General features: G+C 41.0%; 1 protein-coding gene across 1 annotated transcript in view; it reads left to right on the top strand.

The window, feature by feature from the left end:
* Window positions 1-25637, top strand: part of Mi-2 (chromodomain-helicase-DNA-binding protein Mi-2 homolog) — a 238028-nt gene continuing 212391 nt past the window's right edge. The window contains exons 1-4 of the mRNA XM_071692638.1: window positions 1-128; window positions 3708-3889; window positions 7320-7449; window positions 9326-9483. Of these exons, the coding sequence (XP_071548739.1) occupies window positions 44-128; window positions 3708-3889; window positions 7320-7449; window positions 9326-9483 (555 nt within the window). The 5' untranslated portion in view covers window positions 1-43. The remainder of the gene's footprint in view (window positions 129-3707; window positions 3890-7319; window positions 7450-9325; window positions 9484-25637) is intronic.

Here is a 25637-nt window from a genome sequence, read left to right as displayed (position 1 = left end):
ATTGTTTTGAATGGGCCGGCGTGTGGCTCCGTAGCTCAGGAAAATGGACCTTATTACTGTTTATGGTCCAAATAACACGTATCCCGCAGACGTTCGTGTTTCCCAAGTGTACGGCGAGGGTCTGGCAGGTACACGTGGAGCATTTGGACCATTGTTGACCTATAAATCTGTAGTTTGATGTGGTAGGCACACACACAATCTTAAAAGAGGGTCGGCTAGTCAGCGAGGGAGCGAGGACTCACCTCGCGTGTACCCGAGATTGTCGCTGAGGAGCCGACCCACACACTGATCCCTCGCTCCCTCCTGGTCGTCACCTGCACGACCCTACGCCACAGGATGACTCGTCCCCGACACTGACACTGGGTCAGGGAGTAGATAGTAATGTGTGGTGGGTAGGAGTTGGTGGTTGTGGCAGTGAGGGAGAAAGAACGTTTGTGGTCACACGTCTGGCACCCCGGGCCTCAGCTTGCCTGCGACTCACAGTTATGGCGCGCACTTTCGTAATACCATGTGCATCTTTTATCCTTCGGGACCACAACAGCCCCTGGACTATAAGCCAGTGGATTCATGGTCGTGTACGTTAGCGCGGATGAAGCGAAGTAAATTAGGTTGATTTTTTCGGGTGGGTCATTGATTCCGTAAGTTGACGCGGGAGGTTTGGTGATGGAGAAAGTAAGATGAAATTGCCAGGTGGCAGAACAACTTTCATTCAATTTACTTGGTTGGCGAAGTGAGATCCATCTTATTCCTCATGATGAATAAGGGAATATGTACTCTCTCCCCATATGTGTGCATAACACTGCATGTTTCACTTAAGGTTTCTCTCTTTGACGTTTTGCAAATTGAAGCTGCTGTTATCTCCAACCAGTATAAGTTTCTACCTTATCAGACAGAACTGTGAACGGAACAGATTTCGTCTTAACGTTCTATATAACAACATGTTAAGTAAGATTATTTATATTCTTCTATAACTAGCAGCCAAACAAATGTCTAGGGCTATGGAGGTAAGAGAAAATTGGGGTGTTTATTCACCAGTTTAGGGGCACCACAAAAAATAACATGGTTTGGATAAGTATATAAATGGACTCCTTATATTTAGTCTTATCATCAGCAAACCAAAACTGACTTACTTCCCAAGCTCCGTCATCCCTCAAAGACTACGTACTTTCCCCTCTTTCCAGGACTCGTCCATTTGCCTCCCTCACCATCCCATCCATAAACAAATTGAGCAGCCATGGTGATATCACACCTTTGTCACAGACCTTCACTTTGGAGTATTCGCTTCCCTCTCTTCCTACTCATACACAAGGCTTACACTCTTGACAGAAACTTCTCTGCTTCAAGCAGCTTCCTTCCCTCGCCATATATTCTTAAGACAAAGCATCTCTATCAACCCTATCGTATTCCTTTTTCAGATCCAGGAATGCCACAAAGAAATCCATCTGTTTTTCTAAGTATTACTCACACATATTCTTTAAAGCAAACACCTGATCCACTCATCCTTTACCTCTTCTGAAACCTCAGTGCTTTTCCCCAGTCTTATGTGTGTGTACATGCAGAAAATCACAGCAAACACATGACTTCATGGATGCAGAAACACCACAAGGAAAAGGAAACACAAGAATCCTGAGCACATTTTTGTATTATCACATCTTCAAACGACAAGTTACAGATAGAGAAAATAGTTACAATAGAGTTTGTGTATACAGAACTGCAGGAAATTGGATAATGTAATCTTGTAATTAATGAGAGATGAGATTGGCACAAGGGTGTGCATGACCCAGCCTCTTCCTGACCTTGACATGAACAGTTGATACTTTTTACAATTTTCTTTACAATGAATGGATCTGATTTGTACATGCCTTGACTGATATTCAGTACATTATCATCATGTGTTTATGCTGTATTCCATTATATTTGTTTCATCCCTATCTCGACATATAAGAACCTTTGCATTTTTGTAAATGAATAAGTGAACATATTCACAAAGATGTACAAGCAAGGCATTAGATTGCTAGCCAGGACAAATACTGTGCTTATGCTGTTTTATTTTAGTATCTAAACCCTTGCCCATTTAAACAATGTAAAATTTGTTGCAATCTTTCCATGGAATTTTGATAAGTACAACCTATAACCTTAGCAGGATGATTCTTGATTAGGATACCTATAACATTGATATTGTTTTTGAATACATCACGTACACTGAATTTTTGACGGATGGTCATCATAAGGTAAAACTGATTTTTTTTGTAGACTTTTGTGTTTTAGGTTCAGTCTTATAACAAGCCTTCTCAGCAGCTAAGAGGATTATTTCAGTAAACCAGTTAGGATACTGTAATTTATGATCTGTACTCTAAAAAGTCAGTTTCTGTTTGTGTAAAGCTAATGAGAAAATTGATGAAAAACAGACTTGAGTCCTTTCATGGTGTGAACAAGTATTTGTAGGTTTCCCTGAAAATATTAAACTTTCCGTCAACCCTGTGGAACTCATGATCTAGAAAGGCTGATGAACAATTTTCCTCTGTTTCAGTAGTAAATTTTATAGATGGAATAAGATCATTTAGTAGAGGAAGAAAATTATTTAAATCTATCACCTGGCCAGAGACACAAAACATTATCCACGTAGCAAAACCATCTAGCTGTTTCAAGTAAGATATTTTTGAGGATTTTAGCTTGAAAAAAGATTCATGTGTACCATCCACTGCAGCTGCCTTGTCACATTTCAGCTTATGTAAGGCTTTCACCACCTCTTATCTCACCACCAAATTATTTTCCTGCATGTTTGGTATTTCCATTGTGAGCAAGGAAGTATCCAGAACTGATGGATAGAAAGAGATTTCCAATCTCCCTGGTTTCTGCCCCTCTTATTTGCCTTCCATGACTTCTATGACATGCAGGAGATAAATGGGTAAAGGTTGTACCTCTCTGATCTGGCAGCCTTGGGACCTAGCCATTGCTGGACCACAGAAATTGACTCCTTTAAAGGACCTTTGTTGAACACACTTTATCGTTTTCCATCAGCTTGGTTTTACATGTTCTTGCAGCATCGCTGCAGCTAAGATTTGTTACCCAGTCTTTGGTATCCTTACCCCCAATTTAGAAATTTTGATATTGTACATACACTTTGTATAAGAAAATCTTTACAAGTGTTATACCAGCATTGTTGCACTGATGTGATAGCATAGAACAGATGTCTCAGTACATTATACAGTAAGTTACATTTTTTAATGTCTTTTATTAATAAAAAAAGGAGAAAGAAAATGCACCTAGGTCCCAAGCTTTGCATATTTGTGATATTGTAGCTATAGTGTCAGTGGTGTCTTCTCTGGGTGTTAGAATTTGTTACTTAGAACACTATGCTTTATAGGTCTCTTACAATAACTCTTGAAAGGAAACATTTTGCTTGACCTCAAGCTTTCCCCGATTTAGTAACAATATTTATGTTATGGGAAAAATTCCTGTTTATTACCTATAGTGTTATCATATTATTAGTGTGGGTAAAATAACTTTTTCCATTTTGAAGGAAGATGAATGTTCTAAGTGTAAACATGCCATTCTCAGTGACTAGATGAAGTACCCGTGCTTGTGTTATCATGGCATCTCACCCAGTCGATTGATCAGTTGTTTTTTGTATCGTGTTTGATGTATTATTTAGTATTTTAAAGTCATCTAGTTTGATTTCATCTTGTACTTTTTATTCTTTACAGAGGAAGAAGAGGAGCAAGGGGAGGGAGAGGAAGGGGAAGAGGAACAGGGGGACTCAAACGAAGAGGAACAGGATGAGGAATGGGGTGGGGGGAAACGTAGGAGAAAGAAGAGTAAGAAACGAAAGTCATCTCGGGGTGAACGTGGACGCAAAAAGCGAAAGAAGAAAGATGATAGTGAAAGTGTGAGTATCTTGTATGTTTTGTATTTTTCAACATTTCTTTATTGTTTTAACTTGGAAGCCTTAAATGTTCATGGTGATGAGGATTTCTCTTTCCAGCTCATTTGTTTTAAGCAGAGACACGTATTGCTTTATGATGCTGTAAAAGAAAATTTCAGGTTCAGTAAAGGTGAAACAGTTTTTCATATCAAATGAAAGAACATCTCACAAGAATAAGAAAGTAAAGAAAAAAGCACTACAGGCCACAGCGTACTCATGGAGAAGTAATAGACTTCTGGCAAGACACAGGAGTGTCCAGACTTTGGTTGAGGAGGAATGAGATACTAACAAGAGTGATATTTAGGAACACATCAAATGAGAGTTGGGGTGAGAGAGTACCATTAATTTTTAAGGAGAATAAAAGGATGATTTGGAAGGAGGTAAATAAAATGCGTAAGACAAGTGAACAAAAGGAAACCGGTGAAGTGGGCAAATGGGAGGTAGAAACAAGTAGTGGTGAAGTGAGGAGATGGAGTGAGTATTGTTAAGGTTTGTTGAATGTGTTTAATAGAGTGGCAGGAATAGGATGTTTTGGTCGAGGTGGAGTGTGAAGTGAGAGGGTCAGGGAAAATGGTTTGGTAAACAGAGAAGAGGTAGTGAAAGCTTTGCAGAAGATGGGAGACGGCAAGGCAGCAGGTTTGGATGATATTGCTATGGAATTTATTCAGAACAGGGGTTGCTGTGTTATTGACTGGCTTGTGAGGATATTCAGTGTATGTATGGTTCATGGTGAAGTGCCTGAGGATTGGCGGAATGCATGCATTGTACCATTGCACAAAGGCAAAGGGGATAGAATCAGTGAGTGTTCAAATTACAGAGGTATAGGTTTGTTGAGTATTCCTGGGAAATTATATGGGACGGTATTGATTGAGAGGGTGAAGGCATTACAGAGCATCAGATTGGGGAAGAGAAGTGTGGTTTCAGAAGTAGTAGAGGATATGTATATTAGGTGTTTGCTTTGAAGAATGTATGTGAGAAATACTTAGAAAAGCAGATGGATTTGTATGTAGCATTTATGGATTTGGAGAATGCATATGATAGTGTTGATAGAGATGCTCTGTGGAAGGTATAAAGATTATATAGTGAGGGAGGTAAGTTGCTAGAAGCAGTGAAAAATTTTTACCAAGGATGGAAGGCATGTGTATGAGTAGGAAGAGAGGAAAGTGATTGGTTCCCAGTGAATGTCAGTTTATGGCAGGGGTGCGTGATGTCTCCATAGTTGTTTAATTTGTTTATGGATGGGGTTGTTAGGGAGGGTCAAGTATGCAGTCTGTTGTGGATGAGAGGGCTTGGGAAGTGAGTCAGTTGTTGTTCACTGATGATACAGCACTGGTAGCTGATTCGGGTGAGAAACTGCAGAAGCTGGTGACTGAGTTTGGTAAAGTATGTGGAAGAAGAAAAAACTGAGAGTAAATGTGAATAAGATGAAGGTTATTAGGTTTAGTAGGGTTGAGGGAGAAGTCATTTAGGAGGTAAGTTTGAATGTAGAAAAACTGGAGGAAGTGAAGTGTTTTAGATATCTGGGAGTGGGTTTGGCAGTGGATGGAACCATGGAAGCAGAAGTGAGTCACAGGATGGGCGAAGGTTCTGAGGGCGATGAAAAATGTGGGGAAGGCGAGGACATTATCTTAGAGAGCAAAAATGGGTATGTTTGAAGGAATAGTGGTTCCAAAAATGTTATATGGTTGCGAGGCATGGGCTATAGGTAACATTGTGCGGAGGAGGGTGGATTATTTTTTCTTTAGGAAAACAAATTTGATGTGTGATGAAGTAAAACAGCTGATATCTGTAATCATGGAAGTTCTGTTTGATAAAACATTCATTTGCTTTTGCAAATAAAGAAAATTTTATTGATATAAACAGTGTTTTAGAACGATAGTGAAATGGAGAAAAAGGTTGCTCCATCAGTCACCTTTTGGTGTAACTCATGAAATGTTAAGAAGACATAACATATTTATTTTCCCTTTTGAGAGGTTAAAAGGGTCTGGATGACAGTTAAAAAAAAGTTATTTGTTATTATTGAATGGATTTTACTGCTTAGTACTGTACACTGTATAGTTTAAGGAGGTGATTGCCCCAATTACTCCCCACCTTCCCTCCCTACCTCCTGGATATGGCCCTGCTGAAACATATTTGATCACTACTACACATTTTGGTGTTTACAACATATCTAATACATGTGGAATGCTACCACCTCATTCATATTGCTTTAACACAAGGAATACCTGTTTTCCAACATTGACAGTATATGCTGTCATTTTACAGTACTTATTTAGAAATCTTGATAAGTGAGAGCTGTTGCAAATATTTACAAGTTTCCTCACATTCCTTATTTTTGTATACATAATTAAGAAACGTACTTGCTTTGGAAGATGACATTTAATGGTATAGGAGTCACATTCATGGTCCTCGGACTTGGATGTAGGTAACAGGATGTGTCCACCTTTTCCAGCTTGTATTTTATGATTCTTATGTGATTTGTGGTGGTAGCTGAAGATTTTTAACTTGGTAATGATGCTTAATATTCTAAATATTGCATACAACTGATTTTTTAATTACTAATACAAAGTGGATTGTTATAAGTGCTTTTGCGGTGTGGATGGATTTTATTTTGTTCCTGCTCATTAGTTTAGGATACATAATATGTATGAAAAAAGTTTTAGTATCATGTTATTGGGAATGATAGGCAGCCAGTTACTAAGGAGGTATTTTACCAGTACTACCTGCCAGGATATTGGGAGGGTTAGTAGCATCTGCTTAGTGAGCCAGCACTTCAGTGGTTGTCAAGTTGTACTCCTCTGACCCAGGTAGCTGTCTTTTCTTTTTGTCTCACTAACACATGGAGTACTGGCATTCTGTCCACAAATGTACAATCCCTCCTTGTCAAATGTGACACTTGACAACACTTAACTCACACAGCTCATTCTTCATAACAAAATTGTCTTGTGGTGAGCACTATGTGCTAGCCCTGCCTTTTATTAGAATGGTGGGAGCACTAGATAGAAGTAGTAGGTAGGAACATTTAGGCAGGAGCATTAGGTAAAAGTAGTTGTAAGGAGCATTAGATAGAGGTAGTCAGTAGGAACATTAAGTAGGAGCCTCAGCAAACACTGCACTAGGAGTTGCCTTCTGCCAGTGGCCTGTTAAGGGTGAGGCACTGAAGGCTAAGAGGTGGTACTGGAGTTCACTAGTTGTTGAGACTCTGTTGCCATGGCCACCCCTTTGACGGAGTTCCAATTAGAACAGGCATCTGAGATATAGATAGATAGGATTCAAAGATAAGAGTGAGATGAATGTACAAATGGAATACCTTTGCAATTAACTTTTGTCTGCTATACAGTAGGCACGAATGCTCAGGATAAGATATAATAGATAAAATATTTTGCAATTGAAGGAGGGAGAATATGAAGAAGAAGGGGCCAGAGTTGATTCAGATTACCAGGAAGAGACTCCAAGAGGAAGAGGAAGAGGCAAAGGACGGGGACGACCTCCGTCCACTCCGCTGGGGCCAGTACAAGAGACTGGTTAGTGATTCCACATTTTTTTTTTTTTTTTGAGAATAGTGAATTTTGAATTCTAATGTTCAGATTTTTTATATTGGAGACACTGTACAAAATACCATATGCACATAGACACCATTGTGTCATGGAAAGGAGAAATATCAGATCTAGAATTAATCTTGTCTTGGTCTTACCATCAGTATGCACAACAAGTAAGCTTTTCCTTCTCAGTGGTTACTTTTGATAGATTTTGTGATGTGGTAAAACCCAAGTTAGATGATTTGTGTCCCACACAGGTTCTTTTAAAAAGAATAGATTTGATTCCTTGTAATTCAAATTAGAGGGATATATTATTTTCTTTCTTTCTTTCTTTTAAACTATTCGCCATTTCCCGCGTTAGTGAGGTAGCGTTAGGAACAGAGGACTGGGCCTTTTTTGGAATATCCTCACCTGGCCCCCTCTGTTCCTTCTTTTGGAAAATTTAAAAAAAAAGAGAGGGGAGGATTTCCAGCCCCCCGCTCCCTCCCCTTTTAGTCGCCTTCTACGACACGCAGGGAATACGTGGGAAGTATTCTTAATCCCCTATCCCCAGGGATAATATATATATATATCTTTCTTTCTTTCAAACTACTCGCCATTTCCCGCGTTAGTGAGGTAGCGTTAAGAACAGAGGACTGGGCCTTTTTTGGAATATCCTCACCTGGCCCCCTCTGTTCCTTCTTTTGGAGAAGTAAAAAAAAAAAAACGAGAGGGGAGGATTTCCAGCCCCCCGCTCCCTCCCCTTTTAGTCGCCTTCTACGACATGCAGGGAATACGTGGGAAGTATTCTTAATCCCCTATCCCCAGGGATAATATATATATATATATATATATATATATATATATATATATATATATATATAGAGCATAGGAGAGGGTGGAGGGGAAAAATTAAAGAGGAAAACAGAGAGATAAAAAGAATAAGGCTATGTCGAGGGAAGGAAGCAATAGCAATAAATAGGTGAAGCAGAGTAAGGTTGGCAATTAAGGTGGATGGTGGCAACGGGATAAATAGCAGCAGGACGACAGCAAGGAAATGGGAAGGAGCAAAACAGGGAAGGAAGGCGGTAAAGTGGGTCAAAAAATGACATATGGGAGGGGGAGGAGGAGGAGGAGGAGTTGGCGGTGGGAAGAAAGGGTTCGGTAGGAGGATGAGGAGGTGAAGGAAGAAGAGGAGGAGGAGGAGTTGAGGGTGGGAAGGAAGGGCTCGGTAGGAGGAGGAGAAGGAGGAAGAGGTGGAGAAGGAAGAGGAGGAGGAGTTGAGGGTGGAAAGGAAGGGTTCGGTAGCAGGAGGAGGAGGAAACACTAGAGTTTATAGTTTTTGATAGCTCAAAGACAGTAGCAGCAGAGATGGATACTTTGTGTAATGTAGTTAAGATTAAGAAGGTAGATAGAATGAATATTTGAAAAGTTTAAGAGGTGTGAAGAAGCCATTAGAAAGGCTTATGGATGAAAGTCCCATAAGATGGTATGATTAAGTAGAATGTTTGGCAGTTGATCACCTGGTTACAAAGACATTTTTTAGTATAATGGAAAGTACGTGGAGGAGATATAGACCAAAGAAGATATTGATAGATGAGAAGGAAGGGATCAAAGCAAGGAATTTTTCTGATGAATTTGATGCTGAGGAAGGATTTTCGGTATGGAAGTAGTACTATTTTGCCAGTAGTGGCAGTGTAAGGTTGTTGGAATATTTTACTAAGGGAGTGCATTACTGTCGGTACATTTGGGATCAAGCATAAAAGATGAAATTAAAAATGTATAAAAATTTTTTCTCTTAGGGATGGGGATGGTTAAAAAGATGTTGAGAGAGCATCATTTCTCATAATTTCTTTGAATGTCATATTCTAACATTTTTTAGGTGGTGGTGACCAGATGCCCACAGTGGCAGAGGTTTGTGAGAGTTTTGGTCTCAATGATGTTGATTTGGAGTATACTGAAAATGACTACCAAACGTTGACAACATACAAGCTTTTCCAGCAGCATGTACGACCTCTTCTGGCCAAGGAAAATCCAAGGGTGAGATTGCCTTATGTTTTCACTCATTTGAGGTTGTCCAGCTTGAAAATTATTTATACCTGCTTTGAATTTTGTCTCCTGCTTGCCACTGCTGTTACTTTGCCCTGTGTTTTCTTCCCTATCTTCCTCCCACTCATTCTTTATTTTTTCCTTCCTGCTGCTCTGCTTCTTTAATCATAGATTTCTTTAACATTTCCATGGGTGTGGATTGGGTGCATATTGGGATGTGCCTTTTTATGGGCATTGGTTTTGTAGAACTCCAGTGCCATACCATAGTAATACAGGTACCTCAAGGGTAGGGTTGCCTAAATCCATAGGTTAAACTTATTTCTTTGCCATTCTCCCTTTACCTCCTCCTCCCCACTTTATCTGCTCTCCCCCTTCCTTCTTTTCCAGCCTTATCTTCTTCATCTTATACCTTGTCTTCAGTTTCTTCTAGTTTCTTCCTCCTTCCATTCCTCCTCTTCCACTATCACTTGTTCTAACTGTGTATTTAAATCTCTCGAGTTGTCTTCCTTCCACTTTCTCCATCAATTTTTTTTTTTTTTTTTGATTTTCCCTAGATATTGGAAACATTGGCTCCTAATATTCATCATCCAAACACAAACTTTCTTTCATGGGTTTTGTTATGTGAGCTATAATCCCCATGATCCTCTGGGGTTAGAAGTGTCATAATCTCTGACCCTTTGCTAACCATTCCTCCTGTGATAGTGGCTTTAGGTAAGTTTAGGTGATCTATTCTCTTACCAGACTCATAGATGAAGTCCAGCTTGGTTTTGTACCAGATAAAAAGCATGCAGACACTGTACTAGTTCACTGTAATAACATATTCCCTTTTGTTCTTTCCTTCTTACTTGTTCGCTGTTTCCCTTGTTAGCAAAGTAGTGCCAGGAACAACAGATGAAGGAAAAGCCTCATTCACTTATCCATTCTCTATCTGTCATGTTAAGCACCAAAATCAAAAAAAGAAAGACGTCCTTTTCTAGTCTCTGCAAAAGCATTTGGGAAAGTTAATTTTGGAAGTGGAAGTGAGTCACAGGGTGGGGGAGGGGGTGAAGGTTCTGGGAGCGTTGAAGAATGTGTGGAAGGCAAGAACATTATCTCGGAAAAAAAAATGGGTATGTTTGAAGGAATAGTGGTTCTAACAATGTTATATGGTTGCGAGGCACGGGCTATAGATAGGGTTGTGTGGAGGAGGATGGATGTGTTGGAAATGAGATGTTTGAGGACAATATGTGGTGTGAGGTGGTTTGATCGAGTAAATAATGAAATTGGGAAGAGAGATGAGTGGTAATGAAAAGAGTGTGGTTGAGAGAGCAGAAGAGGGTGTATTGAAATGGTTTGGTCACTTGGAGAGAATGAGTGAGAAAAGATTGAGAACGAGGATATATGTGTCAGAGGTGGAGGGAATGATGAGAAGTGGGAGACCAAATTGGAGGTGGAAGAATGGAGTGAAAAAGATTTAATGCGATCGGGGCCTGAACATGCAGGAGGGTGAAAGGCGTGCAAGGAATAGAGTGAATTGGAATAATGTGGTATACTGGGGTCTACATGCTGTCAGTGGATTGAACCAGGGCATGTGAAGTGTCTGGGGTAAACCATGGAAAGTTTTGTGGGGCCTGGATGTGGAAAGGGAGCTGTGGTTTCTGTGCATTGCACATGGCAGCTAGAGACTGAGTGTGAACGAGTGTGGCCTTTGTTGTCTTTTCCTAGCGCTACCTTGTGCGTTTGCAGGGGGAGGGGGTGCCATTTCAGGTGTGGCGGGGTGGCAGCGGGAATGGCTGAGGGCAGCAAGTATGAATATGTACATGTGTATATATGTATTTGTGTATGTATATGTATGTATATATTGAAATGTATAGGTATGTATATGTGCATGTGGGTGTGTATGTATATAACATATTTATGTGGGGTGGGTTGGGCCTTTCTTTCTTCTGTTTCCTTGCCCTACCTTGCTAATGCCGGAAACAGCGACAAAGTATAATAGATAAATATAGATATAAACTAAAGAAAGTAGCAGAACAGAATGTTAAAGGAAGAATAGGAAACTGGATAAAAGAATTTCTAACCAATAGAAAATTCAAAGTAATTGCAAATAGAAATGTCTGATGAAGAATTTTTGTTGGATGTCCCACAGGGAATAACCTCAGTATTATTTGTGGTAATGATACTGGACATAGATAGGAATGTAAAGGAGAGCATAGCTAAATGTTGATGACACTAGAGTAATTAAAATCACTGAAAACAGTGACCATGAAAGGATACAGAGATTTAGATTACATAATAGATGGGTGAAAGAGAACTTAATGGAATTTGGCTAAGAGAAATTGAATATTTGTCATGGGTTGATTAACAGCATTTCAGTACGTGCATACAAAGGCCTCACAGGGAAAGAAATATTCAAATACATGTCAAGGATTCGGAAATCATTTAATGAAGAAATTTAATTTATAGAACTTATTGGTACGTTAGCACCATCCTTCCAGATAATGAATGGTAGGACATTGAAACTTATGCAACTAGAGATAGAGATGTAATGATGAAAATGTTTGAAGTAATGCCGTGTTGCAAAGTTACTAGTAAAGCAGATTGAAATAAAGAAACTAGAGAATAGAATTTAAAAAAGCTTTACAAGAAAAATTATTGTAGGAGAGCTTATGAACTACCATAAAGGGACTTGAATGATATAGTAAAGAAAGTCATGGAGTGTTCAAACTACAGAGGCATAAATTTGAGTATTCTGGGAAATTAAGAGGGTGAAGGCATGTACAGAGCATCAGATTGGATGAGCAGTGTGGTTTCAGAAGTGGTAGAGCATTTATGGATCAGGTGTTTGCTTTGAAGAATGTGTGAGAAATACTTAGAAAAACAGATGGATTTGTCTGTAGCATTTATGGATCTGGAGAAGGCATATGATAGGGTTGATAGAGATGCTTTGTGAAAGGTCTTAAAGAGTATATGGTGTAGTAGGTAAGCTGTTAGAAGTGGTGAAAAGTTTTTACCATGGATGTAAGGTATGTGTATGAGTAGGAAGAGAGGAGAGTGATTGGTTTCCAGTGAAGGTCAGTCTGTTGCAGGGGTGTGTAATGTCCCCATGGTTGTTTGATTTGTTTATGGATTGGTTTGTTTGGGAGGTAAATGCAAGAGTTTTGGAGAGAGGGGTGAGTCTGCAGTCTGTTGGGAATGAGAGGGCCTGGGAAGTGAGTCAGTTGTTGTTTGCTGATGATACAGGTCTGTTGGCTCGTTAGAGGGAGAAACTGCAGAAGTATGGAAAAGTGTGTGAAAGGAGAAAGTTGAATGTAAATGTGAATAAGAGCAAGGTTATTAGGTTCAGTAGGGTTGAGGGACAAGTTAATTGGGAGGTAAGTTTGAATGGAGAAAAACTGGAGGAAGTTAAGTGTTTTAGACATCTGGGAGTGGACTTAGCAGCAAATGGAAGTGAGTTACAAAATGGAGGAGGGGCGAAGGTTTTGGGAGCGATGAAGAATGTAAGGAGGGAGAGAACAGTATCTCATAGAGCAGAAATGGGTGTGTTTGAAGGAATAGTAGTTCCAACAATGTTATATGGTTGCGAGGCATGGGCTATATAGATAGGATTGTACAGAGTAGGGTGGATGTGTTGGAAATGATGTGATTGAAGACAGTATTTGGTGTGAGGTGGTTTGATCGAGTAAGTAATGAAAGGGTAAGAGATATGTGTTGAAATAAAAATGAGTGTAGTTGAGAGAGCAGAAGAGGGTGTGTTGAAATGGTTTGGACATATACAGAGAATGTGTGAGGAAAGATTGACCCAGATTATATATGTATCAGAAGTGGAGGGAGCAAGGAGAAGCAGGGGATTTTGAACGATTGGGGCCTGAATATATAGGAGGGTGAGAGGCTTGCAAGGAATAGAGTGAATTGGAACGATGTGGTATACCGGGGTCAACGTGCTGTCAATGGACTGAACCAGGGCATGTCTGGGATAAACCATGGAATGGTCTATGGGGCCTGGATTTGCATAGGGAGCTGTGGTTTCAGTGCATTATGAGTGTCGCTTTATTTGTCTGTTTTCCTGGCACTACCTAGCTGAAGCAGCGGGTAGTGATGCTGTTTCCTGTAGTACAGGATGGTGCCAAGAATGGATGAAAGCAAGCATGAATAAGTACACGTGTATATATCTTTGTATATATTTATTTATATTTGTTATACTTAATCGCCGTCTCCCGCATTAGCAAGGTAGCGCAAGGAAACAGATGAAAGAATGGCCCAACCCATCCACATATATATGTATATGTGTATTTTTTTATATTCGCCATTTCCTGCATTAGTGAGGTAGCATTAAGAAAAGAGGACTGAGACTAAGAGGGGCAATCCTCACTTTGCCCCCTTCTCTGTTCCTTCTTTTGGAAAAGTATAAACTGGAAGGAAGGATTTCTAGCCCTCTGCTCCCTCCCCTTTTATTGCCTTTTATGACACAGGGAATATGTGGGAAGTTATTCTTTCTCCCCTTTCCCTAGGGATTGGTATTTAGCATTTATGGATCTAGAGAAGGCATATGATAGGGTTTATAGGGATGCTTTGTGGAAGGTCCTAAGGGTATATGATGTGGGTGGTAAGTTGCTAGAAGCAGTGAAAACTTTTTACCAAGGATGTGAGGCATGTGTATGAGTAGGAAGAGAGGAGAGTGATTGGTTCCCAGTGAATGTTGGTCTGCAGTAGGGTTGTGTGATGTCCCCATGGTGGTTTGATTCGTTTATGGATGGGGTTGTTAGGGAGGTAAATGCAAGAGTTTTGGAGAAAGGGGTGAGTATGCAGTCTGTTTGGGATGAGAAGAGCTGGGATGTGAGTTAGTTGTTGTTTGCTGATGATACAGCTCTAGTGGCTGATTTGAGTGAGAAACTACAGAAGTTGGTGACTGAGTTTGGAAAAATGTGTGAAAGGAGAAAGTTGAGTAAATGTGAATAAGAGCAAGGTTATTAGGTTCATAGGGTGGAGGGACAAGTTAATTGGGATGTAAGTTTGAGTGGAGAAAGATTGGAGGAAGTGAAATGTTTCAGATATCTGGGAGTGGACTTAATAGCGAATGGAACCATGGAAGCAGAAGTGAGTCACAGGGTTGGGGAGGGGTGAAGATTAAGTATAGTAAATGAATATATATATATATATATAGGTATGTATATTTGCGTGTGTGGACGTATGTATATACATGTGTATGGGGGGGGGGGGGGGTTGGGCCATTTCTTTCGTCTGTTTCCTTGCGCTACCTCGCAAACGCGGGAGACAGCGACAAAGTATAAAAAAAAAAAAAAAAAAAAATATATATATATATATATATATATATATATATATATATATATATATATATATAAAAGAAAAAAAAAAAAAAAAAAATATATATATATATATATATATATATATTTTTTTTTTTTTTTTTTTTATACTTTGTCGCTGTCTCCCGCGTTTGCGAGGTAGCGCAAGGAAACAGACGAAAGAAATGGCCCAACCCCCCCCCCCCCATACACATGTATATACATACGTCCACACACGCAAATATACATACCTACACAGCTTTCCATGGTTTACCCCAGACGCTTCACATGCCTTGATTCAATCCACTGACAGCACGTCAACCCCGGTATACCACATCGCTCCAATTCACTCTATTCCTTGCCCTCCTTTCACCCTCCTGCATGTTCAGGCCCCGATCACACAAAATCTTTTTCACTCCATCTTTCCACCTCCAATTTGGTCTCCCTCTTCTCCTCGTTCCCTCCACCTCCGACACATATATCCTCTTGGTCAATCTTTCCTCACTCATTCTCTCCATGTGCCCAAACCATTTCAAAACACCCTCTTCTGCTCTCTCAACCACGCTCTTTTTATTTCCACACATCTCTCTTACCCTTACGTTACTCACTCGATCAAACCACCTCACACCACACATTGTCCTTAAACATCTCATTTCCAGCACATCCATCCTCCTGCGCACAACTCTATCCATAGCCCACGCCTCGCAACCATACAACATTGTTGGAACCACTATTCCTTCAAACATACCCATTTTTGCTTTCCGAGATAATGTTCTCGACTTCCACACATTCTTCAAGGCCCCCAGAATTTTCGCCCCCTCCCCCACCCTATGATCCACTTCCGCTTCCATGGTTCCATCCGCTGCCAGATCCACTCCCAGATATCTAAAACACTTCACTTCCTCCAGTTTTTCTCCATTCAAACTCACCTCCCAATTGACTTGACCCTCAACCCTACTGTACCTAATAACCTTGCTCTTATTCACATTTACTCTTAACTTTCTTCTTCCACACACTTTACCAAATTCAGTCACCAGCTTCTGCAGTTTCTCACATGAATCAGCCACCAGCGCTGTATCATCAGCGAACAACAACTGACTCACTTCCCAAGCTCTCTCATCCCCAACAGACTTCATACTTGCCCCTCTTTCCAAAACTCTTGCATTTACCTCCCTAACAACCCCATCCATAAACAAATTAAACAACCATGGAGACATCACACACCCCTGCCGCAAACCTACATTCACTGAGAACCAATCACTTTCCTCTCTTCCTACACGTACACATGCCTTACATCCTCGATAAAAACTTTTCACTGCTTCTAACAACTTTCCTCCCACACCATATATTCTTAATACCTTCCACAGAGCATCTCTATCAACTCTATCATATGCCTTCTCCAGATCCATAAATGCTACATACAAATCCATTTGCTTTTCTAAGTATTTCTCACATACATTCTTCAAAGCAAACACCTGATCCACACATCCTCTACCACTTCTGAAACCACACTGCTCTTCCCCAATCTGATGCTCTGTACATGCCTTCACCCTCTCAGTCAATACCCTCCCATATAATTTACCAGGAATACTCAACAAACTTATACCTCTGAAATTTGAGCACTCACTCTTATCCCCTTTGCCTTTGTACAATGGCACTATGCACGCATTCCGCCAATCCTCAGGCACCTCACCATGAGTCATACATACATTAAATAACCTTACCAACCAGTCAATAATACAGTCACCCCCTTTTTTAATAAATTCCACTGCAATACCATCCAAACCTGCTGCCTTGCCGGCTTTCATCTTCCGCAAAGCTTTTACTACCTCTTCTCTGTTTACCAAATCATTTTCCCTAACCCTCTCACTTTGCACACCACCTCGACCAAAACACCCTATATCTGCTACTCTATCATCAAACACATTCAACAAACCTTCAAAATACTCATTCCATCTCCTTCTCACATCACCACTACTTGTTATCACCTCTCCATTTGCGGCCTTCACTGAAGTTCCCATTTGCTCCCTTGTCTTACGCATAAATAATAAATAATATTTTATTTATTTTATTTTGCTTTGTCGCTGTCTCCCGCGTTAGCGCAAGGAAACAGACAAAAGAATGGCCCAACCCCCCCACATACACATGTATATACATACACGTCCACACACGCAAATATACATACCTATACATCTCAATGTACACATACATATACACACACAGACATATACATATATACACATGTACATAATTCATACTGTCTGCCTTTATCTGTTCCCATCGCCACCTCGCCACACATGGAATAACAGCACCCTCCCCCCTCATGTGTGCGAGGTAGCGCTAGGAAAAGACACCAAAGGCCCCATTCGTTCACACTCAGTCTCTAGCTGTCATGTAATAATGCACTGAAACCACAGCTCCCTTTCCACATCCAGGCCCCACACAACTTTCCATGGTTTACCCCAGACGCTTCACATGCCCTGGTTCAATTCATTGACAGCACATCGACCCTGGTATACCACATCGTTCCAATTCACTCTATTCCTTGCACGCCTTTCACCCTCCTGCATGTTCAGGCCCCGATCACTCAAAATCTTTTTCACTCCATCTTTCCACCTCCAATTTAGTCTCCCACTTCTCCTCGTTCCCTCCACCTCTGACACATATATCCTCTTTTTCAATCTTTCCTCACTCATTCTCTCCATGTGACCAAACCATTTCAAAACACCTTCTTCTGCTCTCTCAACCACTCTCTTTTTCTTTCCACACATCTCTCTTACCCTTACATTACTTACTCGGTCAAACCACCTCACACCACATATTGTCCTCAAACATCTCATTTCCAGCACATCCACCCTCCTGCGCACAACTCTATCCATAGCCCATGCCTCGCAACCATACAACATTGTTGGAACCACTATTCCTTCAAACATACCCATTTTTGCTTTCCAAGATAATGTTCTCGACTTCCAAACACTATTCAAGGCTCCAAGAATTTTTGCCCCCTCCCCCACCCTATGATTCATTTCCGCTTCCATGGTTCCATCCGCTGCTAGATCCACTCCCAGATATCTAAAACACTTTACTTCCTCTAGTTTTTCTCCATTCAAACTTACCTCCCAATTGACTTGACCCTCAACCCTACTGTACCTAATAACCTTGCTCTTATTCACATTTACTCTTAACTTTCTTCTTTCACACACTTTACCAAACTCAGTCACCAGCTTCTGCAGTTTCTTACAAGAATCAGCCACCAGCGCTGTATCATCAGCGAACAACAACTGACTCACTTCCCAAGCTCTCTCATCCACAATAGACTTCATACTTGCCCCTCTTTCCAAAACTCTTGCATTCACCAAGTGATTGGTTCTCAGTGAATGTAGGTTTGCGGCAGGGGTGTGTGATGTCTCCATGGTTGTTTAATTTGTTTATGGATGGGGTTGTTAGGGAGGTGACTGCAAGAGTTTTGGAAAGAGGGGCAAGTATGAAGTCTGTTGGGGATGAGAGAGCTTGGGAAGTGAGTCAGTTGTTGTTCGCTGATGATACAGCGCTGGTGGCTGATTCATGTGAGAAACTGCAGAAGCTGGTGACTGAATTTGGTAAAGTGTGTGGAAGAAGAAAGTTAAGAGTAAATGTGAATAAGAGCAAGGTTATTAGGTACAGTAGGGTTGAGGGTCAAGTCAATTGGGAGGTGAGTTTGAATGGAGAAAAACTGGAGGAAGTGAAGTGTTTTAGATATCTGGGAGTGGATCTGGCAGCGGATGGAACCATGGAAGCGGAAGTGGATCATAGGTTGGGGGAGGGGGCGAAAATTCTGGGGGCTTTGAAGAATGTGTGGAAGTCGAGAACATTATCTCGGAAAGCAAAAATGGGTATGTTTGAAGGAATGGTGGTTCCAACAATGTTGTATGGTTGCGAGGCGTGGGCTATGGATAGAGTTGTGCCCAGGAGGATGGATGTGCTGGAAATGAGATGTTTGAGGACAATGTGTGGTGTGAGGTGGTTTGATCGAGTGAGTAACGTAAGGGTAAGAGAGATGTGTGGAAATAAAAAGAGCGTGGTTGAGAGAGCAGAAGAGAGGGTGTTTTGAAGTGGTTTGGGCACATGGAGAGGATGAGTGAGGAAAGATTGACCAAGAGAATATATGTGTCGGAGGTGGAGGGAGCAAGGAGAAGAGGGAGACCAAATTGGAGGTGGAAAGATGGAGTGAAAAAGATTTAGTGCAATCGGGGCCTGAACATGCAGGAGGGTGAAAGGAGTGCAAGGAATAGAGTGAATTGGACTATGTGGTATACCTGGGGTCTACATGCTGTCAGTGGATTGAACCAGGGCATGTGAAGTGTCTGGGGTAAACCATGGAAAGTTTTGTGGGGCCTGGATGTGGAAAGGGAGCTGTGGTTTCTGTGCATTGCACATGGCAGCTAGAGACTGAGTGTGAACGAGTGTGGCCTTTGTTGTCTTTTCCTAGCGCTACCTTGTGCGTTTGCAGGGGGAGGGGGTGCCATTTCAGGTGTGGCGGGGTGGCAGCGGGAATGGCTGAGGGCAGCAAGTATGAATATGTACATGTGTATATATGTATTTGTGTATGTATATGTATGTATATATTGAAATGTATAGGTATGTATATGTGCATGTGGGTGTGTATGTATATAACATATTTATGTGGGGTGGGTTGGGCCTTTCTTTCTTCTGTTTCCTTGCCCTACCTTGCTAATGCCGGAAACAGCGACAAAGTATAATAGATAAATATAGATATAAACTAAAGAAAGTAGCAGAACAGAATGTTAAAGGAAGAATAGGAAACTGGATAAAAGAATTTCTAACCAATAGAAAATTCAAAGTAATTGCAAATAGAAATGTCTGATGAAGAATTTTTGTTGGATGTCCCACAGGGAATAACCTCAGTATTATTTGTGGTAATGATACTGGACATAGATAGGAATGTAAAGGAGAGCATAGCTAAATGTTGATGACACTAGAGTAATTAAAATCACTGAAAACAGTGACCATGAAAGGATACAGAGATTTAGATTACATAATAGATGGGTGAAAGAGAACTTAATGGAATTTGGCTAAGAGAAATTGAATATTTGTCATGGGTTGATTAACAGCATTTCAGTACGTGCATACAAAGGCCTCACAGGGAAAGAAATATTCAAATACATGTCAAGGATTCGGAAATCATTTAATGAAGAAATTTAATTTATAGAACTTATTGGTACGTTAGCACCATCCTTCCAGATAATGAATGGTAGGACATTGAAACTTATGCAACTAGAGATAGAGATGTAATGATGAAAATGTTTGAAGTAATGCCGTGTTGCAAAGTTACTAGTAAAGCAGATTGAAATAAAGAAACTAGAGAATAGAATTTAAAAAAGCTTTACAAGAAAAATTATTGTAGGAGAGCTTATGAACTACCATAAAGGGACTTGAATGATATAGTAAAGAAAGTCATGGAGTGTTCAAACTACAGAGGCATAAATTTGAGTATTCTGGGAAATTAAGAGGGTGAAGGCATGTACAGAGCATCAGATTGGATGAGCAGTGTGGTTTCAGAAGTGGTAGAGCATTTATGGATCAGGTGTTTGCTTTGAAGAATGTGTGAGAAATACTTAGAAAAACAGATGGATTTGTCTGTAGCATTTATGGATCTGGAGAAGGCATATGATAGGGTTGATAGAGATGCTTTGTGAAAGGTCTTAAAGAGTATATGGTGTAGTAGGTAAGCTGTTAGAAGTGGTGAAAAGTTTTTACCATGGATGTAAGGTATGTGTATGAGTAGGAAGAGAGGAGAGTGATTGGTTTCCAGTGAAGGTCAGTCTGTTGCAGGGGTGTGTAATGTCCCCATGGTTGTTTGATTTGTTTATGGATTGGTTTGTTTGGGAGGTAAATGCAAGAGTTTTGGAGAGAGGGGTGAGTCTGCAGTCTGTTGGGAATGAGAGGGCCTGGGAAGTGAGTCAGTTGTTGTTTGCTGATGATACAGGTCTGTTGGCTCGTTAGAGGGAGAAACTGCAGAAGTATGGAAAAGTGTGTGAAAGGAGAAAGTTGAATGTAAATGTGAATAAGAGCAAGGTTATTAGGTTCAGTAGGGTTGAGGGACAAGTTAATTGGGAGGTAAGTTTGAATGGAGAAAAACTGGAGGAAGTTAAGTGTTTTAGACATCTGGGAGTGGACTTAGCAGCAAATGGAAGTGAGTTACAAAATGGAGGAGGGGGCGAAGGTTTTGGGAGCGATGAAGAATGTAAGGAGGGAGAGAACAGTATCTCATAGAGCAGAAATGGGTGTGTTTGAAGGAATAGTAGTTCCAACAATGTTATATGGTTGCGAGGCATGGGCTATATAGATAGGATTGTACAGAGTAGGGTGGATGTGTTGGAAATGATGTGATTGAAGACAGTATTTGGTGTGAGGTGGTTTGATCGAGTAAGTAATGAAAGGGTAAGAGATATGTGTTGAAATAAAAATGAGTGTAGTTGAGAGAGCAGAAGAGGGTGTGTTGAAATGGTTTGGACATATACAGAGAATGTGTGAGGAAAGATTGACCCAGATTATATATGTATCAGAAGTGGAGGGAGCAAGGAGAAGCAGGGGATTTTGAACGATTGGGGCCTGAATATATAGGAGGGTGAGAGGCTTGCAAGGAATAGAGTGAATTGGAACGATGTGGTATACCGGGGTCAACGTGCTGTCAATGGACTGAACCAGGGCATGTCTGGGATAAACCATGGAATGGTCTATGGGGCCTGGATTTGCATAGGGAGCTGTGGTTTCAGTGCATTATGAGTGTCGCTTTATTTGTCTGTTTTCCTGGCACTACCTAGCTGAAGCAGCGGGTAGTGATGCTGTTTCCTGTAGTACAGGATGGTGCCAAGAATGGATGAAAGCAAGCATGAATAAGTACACGTGTATATATCTTTGTATATATTTATTTATATTTGTTATACTTAATCGCCGTCTCCCGCATTAGCAAGGTAGCGCAAGGAAACAGATGAAAGAATGGCCCAACCCATCCACATATATATGTATATGTGTATTTTTTTATATTCGCCATTTCCTGCATTAGTGAGGTAGCATTAAGAAAAGAGGACTGAGACTAAGAGGGGCAATCCTCACTTTGCCCCCTTCTCTGTTCCTTCTTTTGGAAAAGTATAAACTGGAAGGAAGGATTTCTAGCCCTCTGCTCCCTCCCCTTTTATTGCCTTTTATGACACAGGGAATATGTGGGAAGTTATTCTTTCTCCCCTTTCCCTAGGGATTGGTATTTAGCATTTATGGATCTAGAGAAGGCATATGATAGGGTTTATAGGGATGCTTTGTGGAAGGTCCTAAGGGTATATGATGTGGGTGGTAAGTTGCTAGAAGCAGTGAAAACTTTTTACCAAGGATGTGAGGCATGTGTATGAGTAGGAAGAGAGGAGAGTGATTGGTTCCCAGTGAATGTTGGTCTGCAGTAGGGTTGTGTGATGTCCCCATGGTGGTTTGATTCGTTTATGGATGGGGTTGTTAGGGAGGTAAATGCAAGAGTTTTGGAGAAAGGGGTGAGTATGCAGTCTGTTTGGGATGAGAAGAGCTGGGATGTGAGTTAGTTGTTGTTTGCTGATGATACAGCTCTAGTGGCTGATTTGAGTGAGAAACTACAGAAGTTGGTGACTGAGTTTGGAAAAATGTGTGAAAGGAGAAAGTTGAGTAAATGTGAATAAGAGCAAGGTTATTAGGTTCATAGGGTGGAGGGACAAGTTAATTGGGATGTAAGTTTGAGTGGAGAAAGATTGGAGGAAGTGAAATGTTTCAGATATCTGGGAGTGGACTTAATAGCGAATGGAACCATGGAAGCAGAAGTGAGTCACAGGGTTGGGGAGGGGTGAAGATTAAGTATAGTAAATGAATATATATATATATATATATATATATATATATATATATATATACATATATATATATATATATATATATATATTTTTTTTTTTTTTTTTTTTTTTTATACTTTGTCGCTGTCTCCCGCGTTTGCGAGGTAGCGCAAGGAAACAGACGAAAGAAATGGCCCAACCCCCCCCCCCCCCCATACACATGTATATACATACGTCCACACACGCAAATATACATACCTACACAGCTTTCCATGGTTTACCCCAGACGCTTCACATGCCTTGATTCAATCCACTGACAGCACGTCAACCCCGGTATACCACATCGCTCCAATTCACTCTATTCCTTGCCCTCCTTTCACCCTCCTGCATGTTCAGGCCCCGATCACACAAAATCTTTTTCACTCCATCTTTCCACCTCCAATTTGGTCTCCCTCTTCTCCTCGTTCCCTCCACCTCCGACACATATATCCTCTTGGTCAATCTTTCCTCACTCATTCTCTCCATGTGCCCAAACCATTTCAAAACACCCTCTTCTGCTCTCTCAACCACGCTCTTTTTATTTCCACACATCTCTCTTACCCTTACGTTACTCACTCGATCAAACCACCTCACACCACACATTGTCCTTAAACATCTCATTTCCAGCACATCCATCCTCCTGGGCACAACTCTATCCATAGCCCACGCCTCGCAACCATACAACATTGTTGGAACCACTATTCCTTCAAACATACCCATTTTTGCTTTCCGAGATAATGTTCTCGACTTCCACACATTCTTCAAGGCCCCCAGAATTTTCGCCCCCTCCCCCACCCTATGATCCACTTCCGCTTCCATGGTTCCATCCGCTGCCAGATCCACTCCCAGATATCTAAAACACTTCACTTCCTCCAGTTTTTCTCCATTCAAACTCACCTCCCAATTGACTTGACCCTCAACCCTACTGTACCTAATAACCTTGCTCTTATTCACATTTACTCTTAACTTTCTTCTTCCACACACTTTACCAAATTCAGTCACCAGCTTCTGCAGTTTCTCACATGAATCAGCCACCAGCGCTGTATCATCAGCGAACAACAACTGACTCACTTCCCAAGCTCTCTCATCCCCAACAGACTTCATACTTGCCCCTCTTTCCAAAACTCTTGCATTTACCTCCCTAACAACCCCATCCATAAACAAATTAAACAACCATGGAGACATCACACACCCCTGCCGCAAACCTACATTCACTGAGAACCAATCACTTTCCTCTCTTCCTACACGTACACATGCCTTACATCCTCGATAAAAACTTTTCACTGCTTCTAACAACTTTCCTCCCACACCATATATTCTTAATACCTTCCACAGAGCATCTCTATCAACTCTATCATATGCCTTCTCCAGATCCATAAATGCTACATACAAATCCATTTGCTTTTCTAAGTATTTCTCACATACATTCTTCAAAGCAAACACCTGATCCACACATCCTCTACCACTTCTGAAACCACACTGCTCTTCCCCAATCTGATGCTCTGTACATGCCTTCACCCTCTCAATCAATACCCTCCCATATAATTTACCAGGAATACTCAACAAACTTATACCTCTGAAATTTGAGCACTCACTCTTATCCCCTTTGCCTTTGTACAATGGCACTATGCACGCATTCCGCCAATCCTCAGGCACCTCACCATGAGTCATACATACATTAAATAACCTTACCAACCAGTCAATAATACAGTCACCCCCTTTTTTAATAAATTCCACTGCAATACCATCCAAACCTGCTGCCTTGCCGGCTTTCATCTTCCGCAAAGCTTTTACTACCTCTTCTCTGTTTACCAAATCATTTTCCCTAACCCTCTCACTTTGCACACCACCTCGACCAAAACACCCTATATCTGCTACTCTATCATCAAACACATTCAACAAACCTTCAAAATACTCACTCCATCTCCTTCTCACATCACCACTACTTGTTATCACCTCTCCATTTGCGGCCTTCACTGAAGTTCCCATTTGCTCCCTTGTCTTACGCATAAATAATAAATAATATTTTATTTATTTTATTTTGCTTTGTCGCTGTCTCCCGCGTTAGCGCAAGGAAACAGACAAAAGAATGGCCCAACCCCCCCACATACACATGTATATACATACACGTCCACACACGCAAATATACATACCTATACATCTCAATGTACACATACATATACACACACAGACATATACATATATACACATGTACATAATTCATACTGTCTGCCTTTATCTGTTCCCATCGCCACCTCGCCACACATGGAATAACAGCACCCTCCCCCCTCATGTGTGCGAGGTAGCGCTAGGAAAAGACACCAAAGGCCCCATTCGTTCACACTCAGTCTCTAGCTGTCATGTAATAATGCACTGAAACCACAGCTCCCTTTCCACATCCAGGCCCCACACAACTTTCCATGGTTTACCCCAGACGCTTCACATGCCCTGGTTCAATTCATTGACAGCACATCGACCCTGGTATACCACATCGTTCCAATTCACTCTATTCCTTGCACGCCTTTCACCCTCCTGCATGTTCAGGCCCCGATCACTCAAAATCTTTTTCACTCCATCTTTCCACCTCCAATTTAGTCTCCCACTTCTCCTCGTTCCCTCCACCTCTGACACATATATCCTCTTTTTCAATCTTTCCTCACTCATTCTCTCCATGTGACCAAACCATTTCAAAACACCTTCTTCTGCTCTCTCAACCACTCTCTTTTTCTTTCCACACATCTCTCTTACCCTTACATTACTTACTCGGTCAAACCACCTCACACCACATATTGTCCTCAAACATCTCATTTCCAGCACATCCACCCTCCTGCGCACAACTCTATCCATAGCCCATGCCTCGCAACCATACAACATTGTTGGAACCACTATTCCTTCAAACATACCCATTTTTGCTTTCCAAGGTAATGTTCTCGACTTCCAAACACTATTCAAGGCTCCAAGAATTTTTGCCCCC

Source organism: Panulirus ornatus, chromosome 53 (genome assembly GCF_036320965.1).
Source record: "Panulirus ornatus isolate Po-2019 chromosome 53, ASM3632096v1, whole genome shotgun sequence".
In the NCBI taxonomy this organism is placed as follows: Eukaryota; Metazoa; Arthropoda; class Malacostraca; order Decapoda; family Palinuridae; genus Panulirus; species Panulirus ornatus.
The sequence above is the reverse complement of the archived record's forward strand: the minus strand, read 5'-3'. Positions and strand labels throughout refer to the sequence as shown.